General features: G+C 38.9%; 1 protein-coding gene and 1 long non-coding RNA gene across 3 annotated transcripts in view; both read right to left on the minus strand.

Moving 5' to 3' along the window:
- Positions 1–20,755, minus strand: part of LOC134200577 (uncharacterized) — a 481,544-nt gene that overhangs the window by 155,047 nt on the left and 305,742 nt on the right. The window lies entirely within an intron of this gene.
- The window catches only part of LOC101743267 (uncharacterized), a 117,114-nt gene that overhangs the window by 11,965 nt on the left and 84,394 nt on the right, over positions 1–20,755 (minus strand). The window contains exons 7-9 of the mRNA XM_062673703.1: positions 15,354–15,534; positions 2,505–2,649; positions 1,790–2,047 (exon numbers count right to left, since the gene is read on the minus strand). Of these exons, the coding sequence (XP_062529687.1) occupies positions 1,790–2,047; positions 2,505–2,649; positions 15,354–15,534 (584 nt within the window). The remainder of the gene's footprint in view (positions 1–1,789; positions 2,048–2,504; positions 2,650–15,353; positions 15,535–20,755) is intronic.

Here is a 20,755-nt window from a genome sequence, read left to right on the forward strand (position 1 = left end):
CGCCTCCTGAGAGGAAGAAGGGGAGAAGAGAAGGACCGAGGTCCTTCACCTCCCCCAATTTCTCACAGGAGACTACGCCTTGAAAAAGGCGCGCGAAGCACTTGCCCCGCAGAACGACTACCGACTAAACCCCATCGAGCTCCACCACACCGACTACACGAAACTTACGGTACCGCGATGCGCGCCGAAAGTCTCGCCTTAGGCGGTACCCGTACTGATGTTAAGACGGGATTTCATCCCCGGGAAAATCCCGTAGAACCTCGTCTCGGGAGACACACCGTGAGCGGCGCACAGGAGCCACCTTGCACCGCTTCACCACCGGACCAACAGTCGAGTGCCGGGCGCCCCCGCACCCGGCACTCGATAGTCCCTACGAGGGCTGAGCGGCGGCCTCTCGCACGCGCCGTCCACCCCGCCTTCTGCGCTGAGGAGCCGAAGAGGGATCCCATTCCCTTTCGCGCTCCTCAGCCTCACGAAGCGCCATGACCAAGTCACAGAACCCAGCCATGGCCTCCCACGAACTCCGGTCCTCTACCATACGGGCGACGATAGCCCTCAAGGAGAGGTCCTGCCCCAACACCGCGACGAGGTTTCGCCGCGGGTGCTCCCACCGTGGGCACGCTTCTAGCGCGTGCTGGGCGTCATCGTTCGGGTGCCCGCACTGGTGGCAGCCCGGATGTGGCTCCCTTTCGCAGTCTCTCCACAGATACCTCCCGAAGCATCCATGCCCCGAAAGGACCTGGGTGAGGCGAAAGGAGAGCTCACCGTGTCGCCGGTCCGACCATGCCTCCAGCACAGGCACCAGTGCCTCGAGCGTGCGCTGACGAGTGGCCGAAGTTCGGCCGAGCTCCTCCAGCAAGCGCTCTCTCCATTTGGCATACGCCAGACCACGCGCAGCACGCCTCCATCGATCGACAACCGACGGGCCGGGTGTCCGTTCCCGAGTCGAGGATTGTGTTCTCCGTCGGTATGTCGCGGCCAAGATTTCGGCCTCGAGGTCCCACGGTAAGGATCCGGCGAGGGCATAGGCCACATCCTGAGAGATGGTACGGTACCCCCTGATGACCCTCACCGCGAGCGCCCGCTGAGCTCTGAGCAGCAGAGCCGCGTTTCGCGCGGTAAGTGCGGGCGACCACACGGGAGCACCGTACAGGGCCATACTGCGCACCACCCCCAGGTACAGTCGCCGGATACCGGCGCTGCATCCACCGGTGTTGGGAAGAAGACGGGTCAGCGCACCCGCCGTCCCCATCAGCCTTGGAACCAGCATTTTGAAATGGTGGTCGAATCTCCATTTGCTGTCCAACACAAGGCCCAAATACTTGAGCTTCGGCTGGACAGCAATGGTGACACCCCCGACTACGAGATTCGCGCCTTGAGGCGGCCCCTCCCGAGCCGAGTGGAAGCATACTGCTTCGGATTTATGAAGGGCCACCTCGAGGCCGAGTCTCTTTATTCGACTCACCACAGTCGCTACACCTGCTACAGCCAGGATGGCTGCTGACCGGTAGTCGTCTCCGCGGGCCGTCACCAGCGTGTCGTCAGCGTAGCAAACCAACTCACAAGAGGTCCTACCCCCAGTAATTACGCAAATTATAATTTTGCGGGTTTCATTTTTATAACACGATGTTATTCCTTCACCGTGGAAGTCAATCGTGAACATTTGTTGAGTACATAATGAATTAGAAAAATTGGTACCCGCCTGAGATTCGACGTCTTATCCGTTGTTAGGCCACGACGACTTCAAATACCCATTGAAATTTGAATTTCGAAAAAGTCAACCACTTACCCAAAATGAATGTATGTAAGAAGTGGCTCTTGATACATGCCGGTGAGAAGGATGTATTATCCGCTTCAAGGAAGACGACACATACGATATCATTGCCTATATGGCGTTTCCTTTGCAGCTTCTGAGGATCATGTCTCTCATAAGGCAGGAGAGTGGAGACGTGAAACATTATCTCGATACTCCTCCAGTTGGTGTAGACTGAATACAAGCCAGTCAAGTCGTGTACTGTGTCGAGGCCGCCTTTGTATTTATCGAATCCTAATAAAAGAAAAGTGATATAAAGCACGAAATTTTAGAGCAAATGGGAGAACCGTCGCTCCTGACGTCAGTAATGCTAGGGGCACAGTCAAGCTGCTGCCTACAGCAACTATGGCCCGTTTTGTAATTATACAACCAGAGTTTCATAATCGTAGTAGCGGTTAAAACTCTTTAAATAAAGATTCAAAGATATAGTTAAGCAAGTTATTTTCCTAGGACTTAACTGACAGCGTTATTTATTTTCAGCACCACAGCATAATTAAAACCACCCGCCACGAGAAAATTGCGAAACGTATTGTACAATGGCTGCCCACTCTTCCAATCCGGACGTATAATTGCTTCGTGACAGAAATAGCCAGGATGTAGATACATACATATTCATGCGTGCTTGGGTGGACGATAATCACTTACAATCACGAGATTGTCTTTTACAGTAAAATATGGCAGTGCATCATACCTTTAAGCCGTACTTTCTCTCCCATGACCTGTAAGAATTCTTCGAATAAAGGAGAATTCTCGTTGTTGTCCAGTATTTCTTCTTCCGTGTACTGATTTTCTTTTACGTAGATAACTCCTACTTTCAATTCCGACTTTATGAACACCTATAAATAATATTTTCTTGTAAAAAAAAGTAATATGAACACTATTAGTTAAGAAATTTGTGAGTCGTATGCATGAAAAATCAAGTCTGCAGTGGAAGGTCTCTGAAATGAGTGCTATAGGATGGGCTCGAACAGACAATTTGGGGGACTTGAGGTGCATTAAACTTACTCTCACCATTGCCCCAATGATGATCATGACAATTCTGTCAAGTGTTTAACATCTAAGAAGAAGCAACACATGATTGAAATTAGGTCGGAAAATAAAATTGAAACGTACGCAAGAACGTAGCGGAAAATAATCTGTCATCAAAATGAAACTAATTGATTGAGAAGAATAATTAGTAAATTCGCTGAAAAAGGTTCAGTACTATAAAATAATAATTGAAATGTTTGAGTAGGTATTCCTTTTTCAATAAATTGCTGCTTAACGACTCAGTATACCTCAATATAAGGATGGTAAACAATAATTATTTTTCCCAAATCTGTCTTCCTTCGTATTCCTCCCCTTATTAGTCAATTGTGTCAATGAGGAAGCAATCTATTACTTGGCGGCGTCTTTGATCTGTCCGCGTACCGTTCGATCTTATATAAGCCAGGCTTAGGGCTTTGGGGACTACTCTCATTATTTCCCCATTTCGGCTTTTGTCTATGGCTTCCAATCCTCGAAAATGTGTAATTTCTTGATGAATTCCGTTAATGGAAAAAGTTGTATCGTGTTACCGAATTCGTTCTGTTGTATACTACGGTTAGCAAGTTGAGTTCAATTTAAAACTAGCGAACTATTTCATTTACAGAGGTAATGATAACAAATGTAATATTCATTTAAAATATTTGATGTATTTGATGATATGCATAATTTATATATAACTGTTATGACACTGTGAATAAATGTAATTTATTACTAAGATTCCTAAATTATACATTAACGAGCTAAACAAAAATAAATTAATAAAATGATAAAGTAAATAATAAATTGAAATATACAAAAAAAGTTCGTATTTGCTATTGTATAAATGAACTAATTTGCGATCAGTTCTTTATGCCAATAAAAAGTAATAAAATTTTCTTTATAATTAATTACAGACCAAGCCCGTCAATTTATCATTCTATCATAATAAAGTTGAATATGAAGCGTTTGTAGAATCGCATCCAATTAAGGTAAGCACAGCGACACCTGTCCGCAGATTTATGTTACAAAAGTACAAGAATCCAATAAAAAAATGTTAATGCTCTGTGAGTTATATCAAAATTTTCGTCGAACAGATTACGAGTCGGTAGTCCGTGACCTATATAAAATACGGATTTCTTGCTGATTGTATTTCGAACTCAACTTTGTTGACGAGGGTACCCAAATTATACATTTCGAATTCTAGAAATTACGGTCGCTATGAATGTTTAATAATTTAATTGCTCGTTTTATGTTCGTTGCGTCAGAAGATTGTGTCTCGATATTTATAGCTCGATATAAATTCTGTTCTGTTATATTGACAGCGTGTCAAAAACAAAAACAGAGTGGTAGATAAACATTTATAATAATATCGTACTCAATTTCGGACACTCTCGTACCTATTTCAAAGTCAATGTATGATATCTGTCTATTCAATTTGTTATTGACATTATGTAATTCAATTGTAGAGGTGTACGCGTTGATATTTAAACAATTTAGTAAGTCGAAAAATAAAACAATACTAGTGGCCCCGCAGTAGTCGAAATTCGACTATAATTAATTGAAAAATTATAAGTTTAAACATTATTATGGTTCTGTTGTAAAACACTATTATAATTCGATAATATAATCACAGTATTCGCCAAAACTGCATTATAGATCAATAATATTAAAGACAAACAATATTAATCTATTTTCAATTCGACCACAGACTTTAAACAATAACAAAAGTTTCCCAATTGACAGTAAACAAAGAGTATATTTTTATGTATGTGTTGTGTCAAATAGATGGTAGTGTGTGTAATGTTTTCTTTATTGATTTAAAGTATCTTTTATGCATTATTTAAAATAAAAAATATTAGCATTGTGCACTCCTTCTCTATATTCTCTATAATAGTGAGAAATTTCATACTTCCCCGTCCGCGCAATTTTCGTAAAAAGGAATACAAAGTTTTTGCTTCACGTATTAATATATAGATTATCTATTTCATGGTTATTATTTCTACATTTATCTTGAGATGAATATTTTGATCGCAAGCAAGACTTATAATTAGACGATCTTAATTGACATTATTAAAATTATAAAATATTCAAATGGGTTCTTTATTACCTTTAAAGGCTCACCTGATATTGGTGGCCATGAACATTAACAATGCCAAGGGCATAACCAAGCCGCTGTATATTAATAAATATCCTTTTCAAAACTTGTTTGAAATGGACCTTATTGAAATGAGGACTCAGCGTAGATAGATTCACATTTGTGTGGTTCGTGGGGCAATATGTTGTGTTATGATCAAAGATGATGAAATCAACTCAAATTAATCCACAAAACATTTTTCATCGAATATATTGTAGAAAATATAGATAGCACCAAAGTATCTTCGGAGATCCAGAGGGTTCAAACGAACCGTTCGATTTGTGTTATCGAAAATCGACAAAAGAGCTCTCTTTTGTTTGAGAGTTCGATTGAAGAAGCGGGTGCTCGTCTATTTGTCATTAGTATGTATTATTGTATTAGTATGTATGTATGTATTAGTAGTATGAAGTATATAACAGATTAAATAAAATTTGCTCCCGTCTAAGCCACTGCTATTATTGAATGGTGTTAAATGTAATAGAGAATTTAAAGATTGACCAAACTATAGAATGATCTTTATCCATACTTACAGCTAAATATAATAAAAAAAAAAAAACGGAGAAAATCTTATTAAACAAAGTTATATTCATTACTATTCTTGTTTTGGACCATCGCATTTCTCTAGTCGTAAAGTACGTTTTATTATTCTTGCCATCTCAGTTTCATGATAATTACTTAACTTGTTTGTGCTGGTAACAGGTTCTGTCGAAAACATACGTGACTTCACTTATTCTACGGGCTACGTAGGGAATATCTGATACACCTTGTATTATACATATCACGAAAACAGCAATGACTATACTACAAGAGTTACGTTCATACATCCTGTATTGTATCACGAAAATGTCAACTAGTATACCACTGCTGATTCATGTGACGCCTATATTATTCCGTTTTTTTTTGTAGATGTAATAATGTATTAAAAAAATTACCGAAGCGCACCATCTAGGGTCTCAACTCTCAATATACTGCAGTCTTTTTTTTCTGAGAGGGGGCTAAACCTCCCAGGAAGTCCCGCGCCCAGCGGATGCGCGGGCTATGTGGGGCTGGACGATCCGTAGATTTTGGGAGCGGACCGCGGGCCTATGGATGGTATTTAGGGCCCTACCCACTAAAAACTCCCCTGAATTCTCGCCCGAGTGTCCGATTTCCCCGAGTTCAGATCCCGGGCGGTCATGTTGGCACCAAGGACGTTCGGTTCGGCTCACACTGGGCGCTCTTATGATATCACTCCTTAAGCGGCGCGCTAGAGCGCTGGTAGCGCGCCGCGCGACCTCGAACGCTCAGGCCGTCACGTAACCTTCAGCGAACGGAGACCATCTTCTACAGGGGCCGGAAGGAGCCTACTGTCTTTTCCAGCCTTTGAATACTGCAGATTCACGAGTCGAATTTCTTATAGTATTTACTGGATTGATAAAGGATGGCAATGTTTCCAAACGTATGTATGTATGTCTAATTCTTTGGATTCAACTTGTGTGAGCGATTTTGTCAAGATTTAAACTACGAAAAAAATAAGACTCATGATAATCAAATAATAAAAAGCATTTGAAATAAAATAAATTATTATAAAAAAAACACGGTAGGTAAAGCGTTTTAAAGGGTATTTCCTATTTTTCCTGTGTTTATCTACTAACTACCAACTTGGAATATTGTGTAAAAAAATAAGGGCTTAACGGACATTTTGTCTGATGAGAATCTTGTTACTGCCTTTCTACAGCCTAATAAAGGGGACATAAAGTGTTGTATGTTGTATGGACAGACTACACTGGACCGCCTCAGGAATACTTTACGCTCCTCCCTCCCTGAGTAAGTAGCGTCGCGTTATTCTACTGAAATGTTAAGAAGAGGAGTCTGAATTAATAACGGCTTAGTAAATTTATAGTATATTTAAGTATATTGGGGGTAGCTTTATTTGTACGTAGGTTTTTCTATATCTAATATATTTACAGCTGGTAAAACCTGTTTGGGTTTTAGATTATTTTTTTATTGCTTAGATGGGTGGCCGAGCTTACAGCCCACCTGGTGTTAAGTAGACATCTACAACGTAAATGCGCCACCCACCTTGAGATATAACTTCTAAGGTCTCAGTATAGTTACAACGGCTGCCCCACCCTTCAAACCGAAACACATTATTACTTCACGGCAGAAATAGGCAGGGTGGTGGTACCTACCCGTGCGGACTCACTTGAGGTCCTACCACCAGTAAAAAAATGTAGTCTTCAAAAGACGTTATCGAATTTTCTACATTGATTTCTTAAATAATACAACCGATTAAGTCAAAGCAATCGGCACTAGTTCAGATTTACACGACTTCATAATTGAGATGTTGTTCAGTTGTTTATTTTTAATTGAATTACAGCTACGATATTTCGCTCGTTCCATCTCACTTACTCATAAACTCGCGACTTGAAAATTGTTCTTAATTTCATCGTGAGCCTTAAATATTATGGTTTTAGGATAGAAATTATATTTTTTTATACATAAGACTTATCCATTTCTAGATAGAAGAATTCATGAACAATAATTGTGGCGCTTATTGTAAGACCACATAAGTGGTCAAGAAAAGTGTATAGTATAGTGCAGTAGAAAAGCTAGTATAGTTTCCAATGGGAATGATATGTGTTGCTTCGTTTCGACGTAAAAGAAAGACAAACAAACACACTTTCACACTTACAATAAATATGGACAACATAAGTAATGTAGTGTTTTATAAGTAATGTCGCAGAAACTCCACTGATTTTCTCACCGGACCTTCTCAGTGGGTCTCGATTCCGATCCGATCCTCACGAGAGCGAAGCACTGCTCTGCTCTAGGGTTAGTGCTAATAATTCTCTCAGATTGAGCCCTGTGAGCTCACCTACCCGACCGAGCGTATCTGGAATAGCCCCTTAGACTACCTACTACTACTACTAGCGAATAGGTAGGAAAAAAATTTGAGCAGAATCATTAAATTTAACTTACGCGCGGGGTCCCTGGTTTTTAGTAAATGCGGGTATATTCGGCATTTTGCATAGGGTTTTTACGAAATGAATAGAGCATGAATTAGAAAATCAAATAAATAGGCAAAGTCAAAGCAATTTAGTATCTTTTTTACCTCGGTTTGTCAACTTCATTTTATTATAATAATAGATGATTAAATGTAATAAAATTGAAAACAGTTGGTTTTTTCCAACTTTTAACAGAAAAAATATCGACGACAAGACAAAAGAAAAAAACAGTATATAATAAAATAAATCGAAAAATTAATATAATGGTTGATTTATATCAGTAGGTATTCCTCACTGTTTGTATATTAATATTGTTTTCTTTGTGTTAAAGGTAGAACATATTTTATTGCCGTTCCAATTCTTGAGGAAGGGAGTGCCCTTACAACCCTAAAGCAAAATAACGTATCATAAATTCAAGGAAACGGGAAAGTTTATTTTTTTCTATAAAATGCTAAAGTTACACCTGTGCAGGATACGATTTGAAATGGTGGACGAGTGTTTATGAAGGTTTTTACAACAGCTGCGAGTGGCAATTATAAAAAAAGGGATTCTCCTTTTATTACGTCATTAACTGTTAAAGGAAGGGGGGAGTTTGCGATAGGGCAAACTCGACTACCAGATAATGCATCTCTTGTGCAGGCTTGTGTTTTTCATGAAAAAATACTCGACATCAATGTAGTAAAGTAGGTAAGTTTAAATATAGTAGTTTAGTGACAAAAGTTGTAGTAACAATATTTTATATTTTTAGTATAATAATAATAATAATAATAATGTTGATTCAACCATCATTGTTCCAATAGTTGTGTCGGTACACGGCTTGATAGCGAAAAGTTTCGATTGCAAACTCGACTACCAGATAATGCATCTCTTGTGCAGGCTTATGTTTTTCATGAAAACATACTCGAAATCAATGTAGTAAAGTAGGTAAGTTTAAATATAGTAGTTTAGTTACAAAAGTTATAGTAACAATATTTTATATTTTTAGTATAATAATAATAATAATAATAATGTTGATTCAATAATCATTGTTCCAATAGTTGTGTCGGTACACGGCTTGATAGCGAAAAGTTTCGATCAACATCTTAAGAAACTTTAGTTATCCAGCTGGGTTAATAGCTGGGCCTAATACAGAAAGCAGTTATCCTCGATACTGCACGCATTGTGAGGAGGTTTCTCACTCTGGAGTCCTAACCACTGGTGGCTTGTGTCGTAGACACCGCCATCAGCTGCAATTTATTTTTATATAGTGTTTTTAAAAAATTGTATTTTTAATATCTTTTTAAAAAAATATTACGTAATTAAAATATTTTAAATAAATATAAATAAATAATAATAATAATAATAATTATTATTATTATACTAATAATTATTGTATATTTTTAGTATATATACAATGTTTTCAGGCACTCCTGGTATGGTATGGGATATCTTTTTTTACTTAAGCATTTACTTAGCATCCTCACTAACGCTTAATAAAAATCAAACCTGCAAATTTTACAGTTTAGGTTAGGGGCGGATCTTACGGAATTCACGTAGCGCGGCTCCTCGCGTGCCTTTCCCAAGGCGTAGCCGCCTAAGAGGAGTTGGAAGGAGAAGAGGACCTCGGTCTGTTACTTTCTGTGGAAGCGACGGAGTCCGACGTAACCAGATCTTTTATTTTTTATATATTTTTTAATGCTTAGATGGGTGGACGAGCTCACAGCCCACCTGGTGTTAAGTGATTACTGGAGCCCATAGACGTCTACAACGCAAATGCGCCACAAACCTTGAGATATAAGTTCTAAGGTCTCAGTATAGTTACAACGGCTGCCCCACCTTTCAAACCGAAACGCATTACTGCTTCACGGCAGAAACAGGCAGGGCGGTGGTACTCACCCGCGCGGACTCACAAGAGGTCCTACCACCAGTAATTACGCAAATTATAATTTTGCGGGTTTCATTTTTTATTACACGATGTTATTCCTTCATCGTGGAAGTCAATCGTGAACATTTGTTGAGTACGTAAATCATCAGAAAAATTGGTACCCGCCTGGGATTCGAATACCGTTGCATCGCTCACGAATGCACCAGACGTCTTACCCCTTAGGCCACGACGACTTCAAACATCGATCGACGATCTACAGTACCCTCCCTGGACCGGGTATCCGTAACCAGATTTACCACAGTTATAACGACATAACCCGATCTGTAACTCTTCCTGAAAAGGTCGGGTTGTGACTGGTTCTGATCCAGTGAGGTATCTCGCAATAAAAGCGGCACCAACCGGACGGTCTAACAGGTCGCCGTATCGCGGAAACCGGCATTAGTTGTCGACGATCGCCTCGAAGACACGTTGATCAGGCGCCCTCGGGTTGACTGCGTGAACCCCCCAACTCTGCCTAGGTTTTGTCCGCGGGTGGAGATCGAACGGGGGGTGGGAGGGGAACACCTGCAGATCGTCAAGTCTCAATACCCCAATAGGCGCGAACACCTGGTATGAGGTTCGAGCCATGCTCGAAAAAAAAGGTGGTGTTGTGAACTCGTATGGGTCTATAACACAACCTTGCTTATTTCTACCGCAATGCATCTCAAGCATTCCATTTAAAAAGGCAATCGTTTTATTTCAAATCAATTGATTTAACCTCATTTCTCAAGATGGCCGTCGTTATACACGTTGATATATCTATCGGCTACGTTAGTTGCTCATCACTTAATGGACTTGCTTAGGCTTGTTACGACAAAAATACTACGTTGAATATACATTTACAAACGTATTTTATTTAAAATAATACATATATTAAGAATAGTTCGCGATGGATCGAAATATAACTGGATTCGATAAAGGCAATATACAGACAAACAAAAACATCGTTGGCACCTAAAGTGTAGTAAAATGGATCCGTAACCGTTTGCCCAAAGTCGTCAATAATATTGGGGCCGCAGAATATTGAAGGTACTGAGAATAGTCGAGTTTTTTTGTCAAACATACTCGTATATGTCAAGTCGTGTTACCAGAGTAGGTACATTTTCCATCGCGCGACGTTTGAGGTGAACAAGGAAAATGTATTAAAAGCACTTTCATTTACAGATATTTATTTATAAAAGGAATCGTGGTGAACGGGCATCGATCTCAGGGGATCGGAAACGAGACCTAGATCAATCCCGCGTACGTATTGTCTGTTTTATTGGCATGTGTCTGCGAAGTTTTTTTTTTTTGTGCGGTCTATGATTACTAGTTGTAAGTTTTTCGATTTTATATGTAAAAATATTTTTTTCTTATATTTATTTGTAGTCTGAAAGGTTTATTTTTTATGTAGCTTTTATAGCGTTTCGATTGTATTAATTACTAGTAAGTATTAGTAGTTCTTTACTGGTGGTAGGATGTTTTTGAGTCCGCTCAGGTAAGTATCACCATCCTGCCAACGACGAGGGCAGCCAGTGTGCAAAAAAAACTGTGATTTAGAAATCATGTCTCAAGTTAACTTCTATGGGCTTAAGAACCACTTAGCACCAGGTGGACTGTGAGTTCGTTAACCCATCTAAGTAATAAAAAAATTTACATAAATGAATTAAAGAGTTGACACGAAATGTAATAATACATTACATGTTAAATCATATTCATACCACAATCAACGTGTACATCAATGAAGAACGTAAGTGCGTGATTGAATTCATCAAATTCAAAAACATTTTTTCATTATAAATCCACTATTTTCAAGACGCATCCGAAAGGTTGATGTGAAATCTGCAAGCCCATTTTTTTCATAAAAAAGATTATGCTGCTGAATGTTTTAATATTTTATTTAATACGTACTTCATTTGTGCGGTCTTAACGATGATACAATTTCTACTTCCATTCCATTTCCACGGATTAATTCGCATATGTGAGTCCGCGCTGTTATATTCATGAAATCCGACGTTTTAGTGAATTCGAAATGCAAAGGATGGCGTGGGACGTGCCCGTTCAACAAAGTTCCGACTTGTAAGCGTACCTCTGACAGTACCTAATGAAAATTGGCAGCCCACTGGATCGAACCGACTCTCCTTCAACGCGGCAAGCTGAATTGTTCGCGTCTGACTCGCAGACTCGCTTTCTGTTTTACTTTTTGTGGGATTTGTTTTAGACTTACATTTTATATACCCGTCTAACCTAAATGCATTTAAAATTTTTGCGTGGTTTCTAGTCATGAACCTGTTTATACCTTTATTAATTTGGAATAAACAATTCCAAGTTCACTTTCAGAAAACTTTAATTTAATTCCGTTTAATGGATGAACGATGTTCCTTATGGGACGATGCGGAGGAGTACCCTAACCGGGAAAAAACGTCCGTAACGTAAGATTATTATTAGTAATGCACACAATGCACGACTTAATTTTGTAATAACGTACAAAAAATAAGATATTTTGTATCATTCATTGACCACGATCTCAGAGCGTTCGTTTGCGCAGTACACTAACTCTTATGCAAACAACCGTGAATGAAGTGTACCACAATAAGTTCGCACGTTACCGAATAATCGTGGGTTGTTGCGAAACATCCAGTTTAATTTTTTTTATACCTCGAATAGAACTTAAAATTAATATTTTTATAATAAGGAACTTTTTCCTATCCGGTGTCCCACGACACCACACATCTTTTTTTCTATTTTACTTTAACGCTTACACTAACAAGTGCGTGACTCAATTAATTAATCGAAGCAGCAAAGTTATTGAATTAACGCTGAGAATTTGATTACGTATTCCATAATTATTTTATCTCTGTCATTAAAATGACAGCACAAGATTTCACGTGAGAGTCGAGTTTACACACGAGTTGCGCTTCGGAGTAGTTTGCCATCTAACTTGTCATTAGTCCATTACCGTGATTAGTCGTAAGCGAAGGGGTGGCGTCGTGGAGACTTGCCGTGACTCAGGATTTGACCGTGTTTTCGGTTATTCGCACTGGAAGATTTGAAACAGCGATGCACCATTTCGAAATGCGTCGAATAAAATTAGATATTTAATGTTTAAATTCGATGGACATATTTGGAACGACGGCATTCTTGAAAGCTTATGAGTGCTAGATTAAATGGCAAAAGAATTTTTGAAACTTGCGTTGTATTTTTTTCTGCGTTTGTTTTTCAACTTGCTTAGTTTTATATTATCTTCCTCTGGATACTTTGCTTTACTCTTTTTTTTTTCCTATTATGAAGTCGTCGTGGCCTAACGGAGAAGACGTCCGGTGCATTCGTGTTGAGCGATGCATCGGTGTTCGAATCTCAGTCGGGTACCCATTTTTCTAATGAAATATGTACTCAACAAATGTTCACGATTGACTTCCACGGTGAAGGAATAACATCTATACTATAATCTATACTAATATTATAAAGAGGAAAGATTTGTTTGTTTGTTTGTTTCGAATAGGCTCCGAAACTACTGGACCGATTGGAAAAATTCTTTTTCCATTAGAAGCCGACATTGTCCCTGATGAACATAGGCTACTTTTTTTTAATTTTTTTTATTTTTTTTTTTGGTTTCATTTGTGTTTTAATGTTTCCGAAGCGAAGCGAGGGCGGGTCGCTCGTAATATTATAAAGAGGAAAGATTTGTTTGTTTGTTTGTTTCGAATAGGCTCCGAAACTACTGGACCGATTTGAAAAATTGTTTTTCCATTAGAAGCCGACATTGTCCCTGATGAACATAGGCTACTTTTTTTAATTTTTTTTTTTTGTTTTTTGTTTCATGTGTGTTATAATGTTTCCGAAGCGAAGCGAGGGCGGCTCGCTAGTCGTGTAATAAAAATGAAACCCGCAAAATTATAATTTGCGTAATTACTGGTGGTAGGACCTCTTGTGAGTCCGCGCGGGTGGGTACCACCACCCTGCCTATTTCTGCCGTGAAGCAGTAATGCGTTTCGGTTTGAAGGGTGGGGCAGCCGTGGTAACTATACTTGAGACCTGAGAACTTATATCTCAAGGTGGGTGGCGCATTTACGTTGTGGATGTCTATGGGCTCCAGTAACTACTTAACACCAGGTGGGCTGTGAGTTCGTCATCTAAGCAATAAATAAAAAAAAACCTAAGCTTGCCTACCTTGCCTTGAGAGGCTATATCAGCGTAACCTTAACTAGTAGGTGAGCTCACGGCGCTCAAACCTGACGACGTTGCTAACACGAACCCTGGCAAGAGCCGTGCCTCGCAGAATCTACCACCAGATCGGAAACGCGACCCACAGAGAAGATCCGGCAAGAAACTCAGTAGGCTAGTGCTTTATTCTTTGAATCTTCTATACTTCAATTTATCTTACGGAAAACTTTTATTTGCCATTATCGTTTTTGGTGGCACTTCTGCGATATAATACTGCGTTTGCACTGTATTTTTAAAATTCAGGTCATGCTGGTTATAATGAATGAAAAAAAAAATCGTGATTGAAAAACTCTGTTCCCTGTGGGGCGTAAGGGAGCACCTGCCCACGACTAACGGCCTCATCAATGTTTCAGACGAGTAAGTGAAGGCAACGCTTACACGTAATTGGGAACTGAAAAAACAATCGGTGCGACGAGAAAAGGTTTTACTGCTAATTTACTTCTTCGGAGCTCTCTCCCGGCTGAATGCTAAATGAGATGAGACTTTGTAGCCGATATTCTTCGTTTTTGATTTTAAGACTTCGATACAAAATGTCGATACGCGCGAATGCCCTTAGGATTGTACATGCATTATAAAGCGCTTGAAAGGCTTTTAAATTAAGCCTTGGGCCATGTTTATATTATAAGGTTTTACTTGGAAGGTTTTACCAAAATAGAAAAAAAAATCAGGATTATTTGATAGAACTAGTGGTCCCGCAGTAGTCGAAATTCGACTTTAGTTAATTGAAATTATAAGTTTTTACACTATTATAATTCTATTGTCAAATACTAATATACTTCTATAACCACAGACTTTGTCAAGACTACACTTTAGAAATATTAATAAAAACAAACAATATTTAATCTATTCTCAATTTGACCACAGACTATAAGTAATAAAAAAAGTTTAACAGTAAACAAAGCATGCGTTTGTGTTTCAAATACATAGTAGTGTGTCTAATGTTTTTATTTATTGATTGAATGTATTTTTATGCATAATTTAAAAAAAATATTTACATTCTGCACTTCTTTATATTCTCTATAAGTGTGGGACATTTCATACACCTCCGTCCGCGCAATTTTCGTAAAAAGGGTACAAACTTTTTGCTTCACGTATTAATATATAGATAGATAGGTCACTGTTTCTTTGAAAAATGAAAATATAGTACAGCATATATTAATTTGGTAGACACATATATGCTAAAAGGCGTTTCAGGGAAAACATTGTCGGACGAAAAATGCATTATACTCGTATTTTCAGCAAACTTTCCTTCTTTCCCTCAAGTGAATTTAAATGAAGAGGCAATTTTGTTTTTGCGTTTTTTCTCACCTGATCAAGTTTCAGTAATTCTTCGGGAGTATCAGGCAGCTGTCCCAACATGAGTGGTGGGTTGATGTTGACTTCCTTGCCAAGAGAGCGGACCACTTCTTCACGATTGTAACGGTCAGCGAAGACGCACGATGCGGGAATTAGTCCATGAACTGTGTAGCTAATCGCTCGGACCAGGATCCTGAGTGAAAAATAAAACAGTTCACAAATTGCCGGCAGTAATAAAATTATTAAATCACGAATACGTTGTTTTGTTATATTTGAGAAAGAGTTTTTTTTAATTTATTGCTTAAATGGGTGGACGAGCTCACAGCCCACCTAGTCTTAAGTGGTTACTCGAGCCCATAGACATCTACGACGTAAATGCGCCACCCACCTTGAGATATAAGTTCTAAGGTCTCAGTATAGTTACAACGGCTGCCTCACCCTTCAAACCGAAACGCATTACTGATTCACGGTAGAAATAGGCGGTGTGGTGGTACTTACCCGTGCGGACTCACAAGAGGTCCTACCACCAGTAAAACAGTTACGATTGCTAAATATATTTTAACAGCAATCAATACTGAGTTAATGAACAATTCATTGACGGCTTCAAATCAACAATACAACGGGTATACGAGAAAAACAAACAATTGCTGCTTCAGTTGATGCTGTTCGCTTCTGATAATGGAGTTGTGGGAATTAAACGAGAAATGAACATTAAGTTAGTTTCGTATTGCCTCGCGGTTCTGTTTAATGCTAATAGACTTAATGTTGTGAGTGTCTTGGAGCGTTACAGCAGATTCTGTCTGTTTTCGATTGGTTATTCAAGTCAATATCTTATGTACAACACGTATTGTTGTTTGCTGCTTTGTTTATCTTCTATATATATAAAAATGAATTGCTGTTCGTTAGTCTCTCGCTAAAACTCGAGAACGGCTGGACCGATTTGGCTAATTTTGGTTTTGAATTATTCGTGGAAGTCCAGAGAAGGCTTAAAAGGTGAATAAATATGAAAATGCTCGGAATTATATTATAAGAACAAACAATTTTGTTTTTTCTTTGATGTGTCCCCCGTTAGACAGATTCCTTTTGTTTGTTTTAAGTTTATTTTATACAATAGTTTAGGTCTTTTATTTATCGATTGAGGCACTACGAAGTCTGCCGGGTCAGCTAGTTTCAAATAAATGTACAATATTTTGACTGCAATTAGAATTGAACAACATTGACTTTGTATCTTCCTTAGATTGCATGGAAATTAATATAACGAAGTTTTACCTAAAGTAAAAAAAAGTGATGTATCAAATTATGTAGTGTGTGGTACAATTTTGTTTAGAAAAAAAAAAATTGTTTTCATTGTGTCGATTCCTGAACGTGTAAATTACACTTAATCGGTTTAAAAATACGTTGAGAATTTTTAATTAAATCCTCAGGATGTTCAAGGGCACGTGTGTTTTCTGTAACGTCGAATAATGAAAACGACGGAATTTACGACAAACATCCCCGGTATTTCTTCCACAACGGTTTTTACGTAAAAAGGGACATTTGAACGGCGTGTATTGATTCTGTACGATGTTTTAATCTCTTGTTGGGTTTTGTATTATTTCCGTAACGGACCCCGCTTAGGTGACTTCAGATACAAAATGAAGCGTGTTTTTTATTATTTTTTATTGCTTAGATGAGTGGCCGAGCTCACAGCCCACCTGGTGTCAAGTGGTTACTGGATCCCATAGTCATCAACAACGTAAATGCGACACCCACCTTGAGATATAAGTTCTAAGGTCTCAAGTATAGTTACAACGGCTGCCCCACCATTCAAACCGAAACGCATTATGGCAGAAATAGTCAGGGTGGTGGTACCCACCCGCGCGGACTCACAAGAGGTCCTACCACCAGTAAAAAATTTGAGGAGTCTGCTTTTCCTGTTTTATCCATTGCTGTTGATGGTGCAATAGAAAACGCCCCATCTGGTGGAGAGTGAGTAGTAGTAGTAGTAGCCGGCTACTATGGTAATTAAATCTAAGCTGGCTATAGCAAAATAAATTACCGAAGTATGTCTTCTGCTGTTCCTTTTTTTTGTAAATAAAGCATTGAATTTATATTCTGATGAGAACACTTTAGAAATACTTAACAGTGTAGCTAAATATCTTGATTTGACGCCATAACGCGTCATTTGTGTGGAAATACAGCTTTGTTATAAGCAGAATTTCGTAAAAAACACGTGCCTAAACAAATCGATTGGAACCGTTATTTTCGATGGAAAGGTACCGTTCTATTTAGTTCTTACGCATTTTTCTTTGTTAGATTTTGATGGATAAAGAAGTGTGTTAGTGTAACAGTGGAATTCTGTATTTTTAGGGTTTTTTTTTAATTTCTTCAGTCACATGTTTTGTTGACCTGTTGGTATATTCATTCTCAATATCATAATTAAACGATTTCGAAATTTTCTAAAATTACCAGTTTTTCATCACTCGACCCGCATAGCATTGATAATGAAATTGATTGCTTGACTTTTAAAACGAGGTAAATATCCTGTTCTTGTTACGTGTATAAACTATGAATATTGAGTTTGTTAAAGATATATGAGACGAAAATGAAATGTTTCCAAATTTCACGGGATATAAATTCGTGAACGATGTATATATTATTTGGAGGCATTCAAACGAAAATACATCGAGGTTGAACTGGGTACAATTTGAAGGGAATGTGTCAATTTGACAAGGCTCTACAAGTATCGCTTCTATTTTACTTAGCAAGCTCACAGCCCACCTGGTGTAAAGTGGTTACTGGAGCCCATAGACATTCACAACGTAAATGCGCCACCCGCCTTGAGATATAAGTTCTAAGATCTCAAGTATAGTTACAGTTACAACGGCTGCCCCACCCTTCAAACCGAAACGCACTACTGCTTCACGGCAGAAATAGGCAGAGTGGCGGTACCCACCCGCGCGGACTCACAAGAGGTCCTACCACCAGTAATAATATATATATATATAGTAAATAATATATTCACTTTTAATCTAAGATGGATATGACCGTCTTCATTTTGAATTGGAAACATTTTCTAGCTCCACAATAATTACGTTCTCTCACTGATAAAGGGTTACGCGCATGGGTAACAGAATTTCGGGTAATTTCGTTATTGGATATTAATAACGGGATGTTGTAGCGCAACGACTTGTAATTTAATTACAAAGTGCTGATCGTGTTTATCTCGTCATTAATCCAGAGCTTCGTATTATTATTTAATATGAGTATAACTTGTAATTATTGGAAGGACATTGTGAGCGCTGGTACTGGTTCGTACCACGTGCGGCTTTTTTCTCTTCTTCTATATCGTTTCCTCACTACTGAGGATTGCGACCACATGTGACGTTCTTCCATTATGTTAGATCATGGGTGCTGATCGTGTTTATCTCGTCATTAATCCAGAGCTTCGTATTATTATGTAATATGAGTATAACTTGTAATTATTGGAAGGACATTGTGAGCGCTGGTACTGGTTCGTACCACGTGCTGCCTTTTTCTCTTCTTCTATATCGTTCCCTCACTGTTGAGGATCGCGACCACATGTGACGTTCTTCCACTGTATTCGATAATGGGTGGCATGGACTGCATGGTACAGATTACCACCAAGTGCTTCTCTTACTAGATCTGACCATCTGGCTGGTGTTCTGCCCACGGCACGCTTGCCCTCTATGCGACCCGCAATTCACCTCGGAGTAATTGCGCCGTTAGTTAATTGAAATGAATTAACAGAATCGGATTGAGCATCGAGACCATATTATTATTTTGAAATAATTGGCATTCTATTTCAGCTCTATGTTGCGGTCCTTTCATAAATTCGCTTAGCTTTTGAAGTACATACACGACATAACTTTCAAGGTACACTACTGTCAAGGCCCTGTCCAAACGGTCCTCAAACACGCAATATCCTCATTGTTACAGAAACTTTTTTCTTTTCTTTATTGCATGAATGGGTGGACGAGCTCACAGATCACTTGGTGTGAAATGGTTACCGGAGCCCATAAATGTCTACAACGTAAATGTTGTCATCCACTTTGAGGTATGAGTACTAAGGTCTCAGTATAGTTACAACGGCTGCCCCGCCCTTCAAACCGAAACGCATTACTGCTTCACGGTAAAAATAGGCAGGGTGGTATACTGGTCAAAGATTCATTATTACCGAGATGATGACCAAGGATTAATTCAATGAAAGCCTTGCCTAAGTCTTATCTTATAAACCGCGACACATTACTGTATTCGGGGTAAAACCGGTAAAATGAAGCCAACATTATGATTCCATATACGGTCTACGTGGTGCTCTCCATTATAGGAGAATCCGTTCACATCAAAGGGAAAACAAAATTGTTATAATATTTTTATTTAATTCCGAGAATTTTCATATTTATGTACCTTTTAAACCTTATCTGGACTTTCACAAACAATTCAAGACCAAAATTAGCCAAATCGGTCCAGCAGTTCTCGAGTTTTAGCGAGACTAACGAACAGCGATTCATTTTTATATATATAGATAGATAGATATAAGTCAAGTCGCAATGTTGATGACACACTTGTAAAAATAGGTCACTCCGATAATCCAATAGTTTTCTCACATTTTCTTCGTATCTAATCACTAAAGCAATGCTTACTGCACATGGTATGAAGGCTGAATGATGTATTAGGGTTGTGATGTAGGTGTGTGGTTTTGATCGAGTGTTGATTCCGAAAGCATGTGCAGATAAAGGAAGTAAAATTATTTGTATTATTTTTTGTGTTTCTAAATTGGTTTGGAGGAGAATTGCACTCATGATAACGTTGTCTTCCGAATGTTTGTCGTATTAGTGACAAACGAAAAAAACACATAGTGAAAATGTTCAACATAAATTTTCATTATTCAATGTAAAATGCCGAAATAAATATTTATAGAAATTATACTTCTTATTGTAAGTAATGGCTGTGGCCTATCGCTATACGGTCCATACGATCTGAAGTGATCACCATCGTCTACGGGCATCGGAAATTCTAGTCTCCATCTGGCGTCTCTCTGCTAGTGAGGGCTGTTTTCACACATCGCTTAAAGAAGTCATGTTATAGCCTTATGTCGTCGTCGTGGCCTAAAGGATAATACGTCCGGTGCATTCGTGTTGAGCGATGCACCGAATTCCAGGCGGGTACTAATTTTTCTAATGAAGTATATACTCAACAAATGTTCACAATTGACTTCCACGGTGAAGGAATAACATCATGTAATAAAAATCAAACCCGCAAAATTGTAATTTGCATAATTACTAGTGGCAGGACCTCTTGTGAGCCCGCACGGGTAGGTACCACCGCCCTGGCTATTTCTGCCGTGAAACAGTAATGCGTTTCGGTTCGAAGGGTGAGGCAGCCGTTGTAACAATACTTGAAACCTTTTAGAA

Source organism: Bombyx mori, chromosome 18 (genome assembly GCF_030269925.1).
Source record: "Bombyx mori chromosome 18, ASM3026992v2".
Classification (NCBI taxonomy): domain Eukaryota; kingdom Metazoa; phylum Arthropoda; class Insecta; order Lepidoptera; family Bombycidae; genus Bombyx; species Bombyx mori.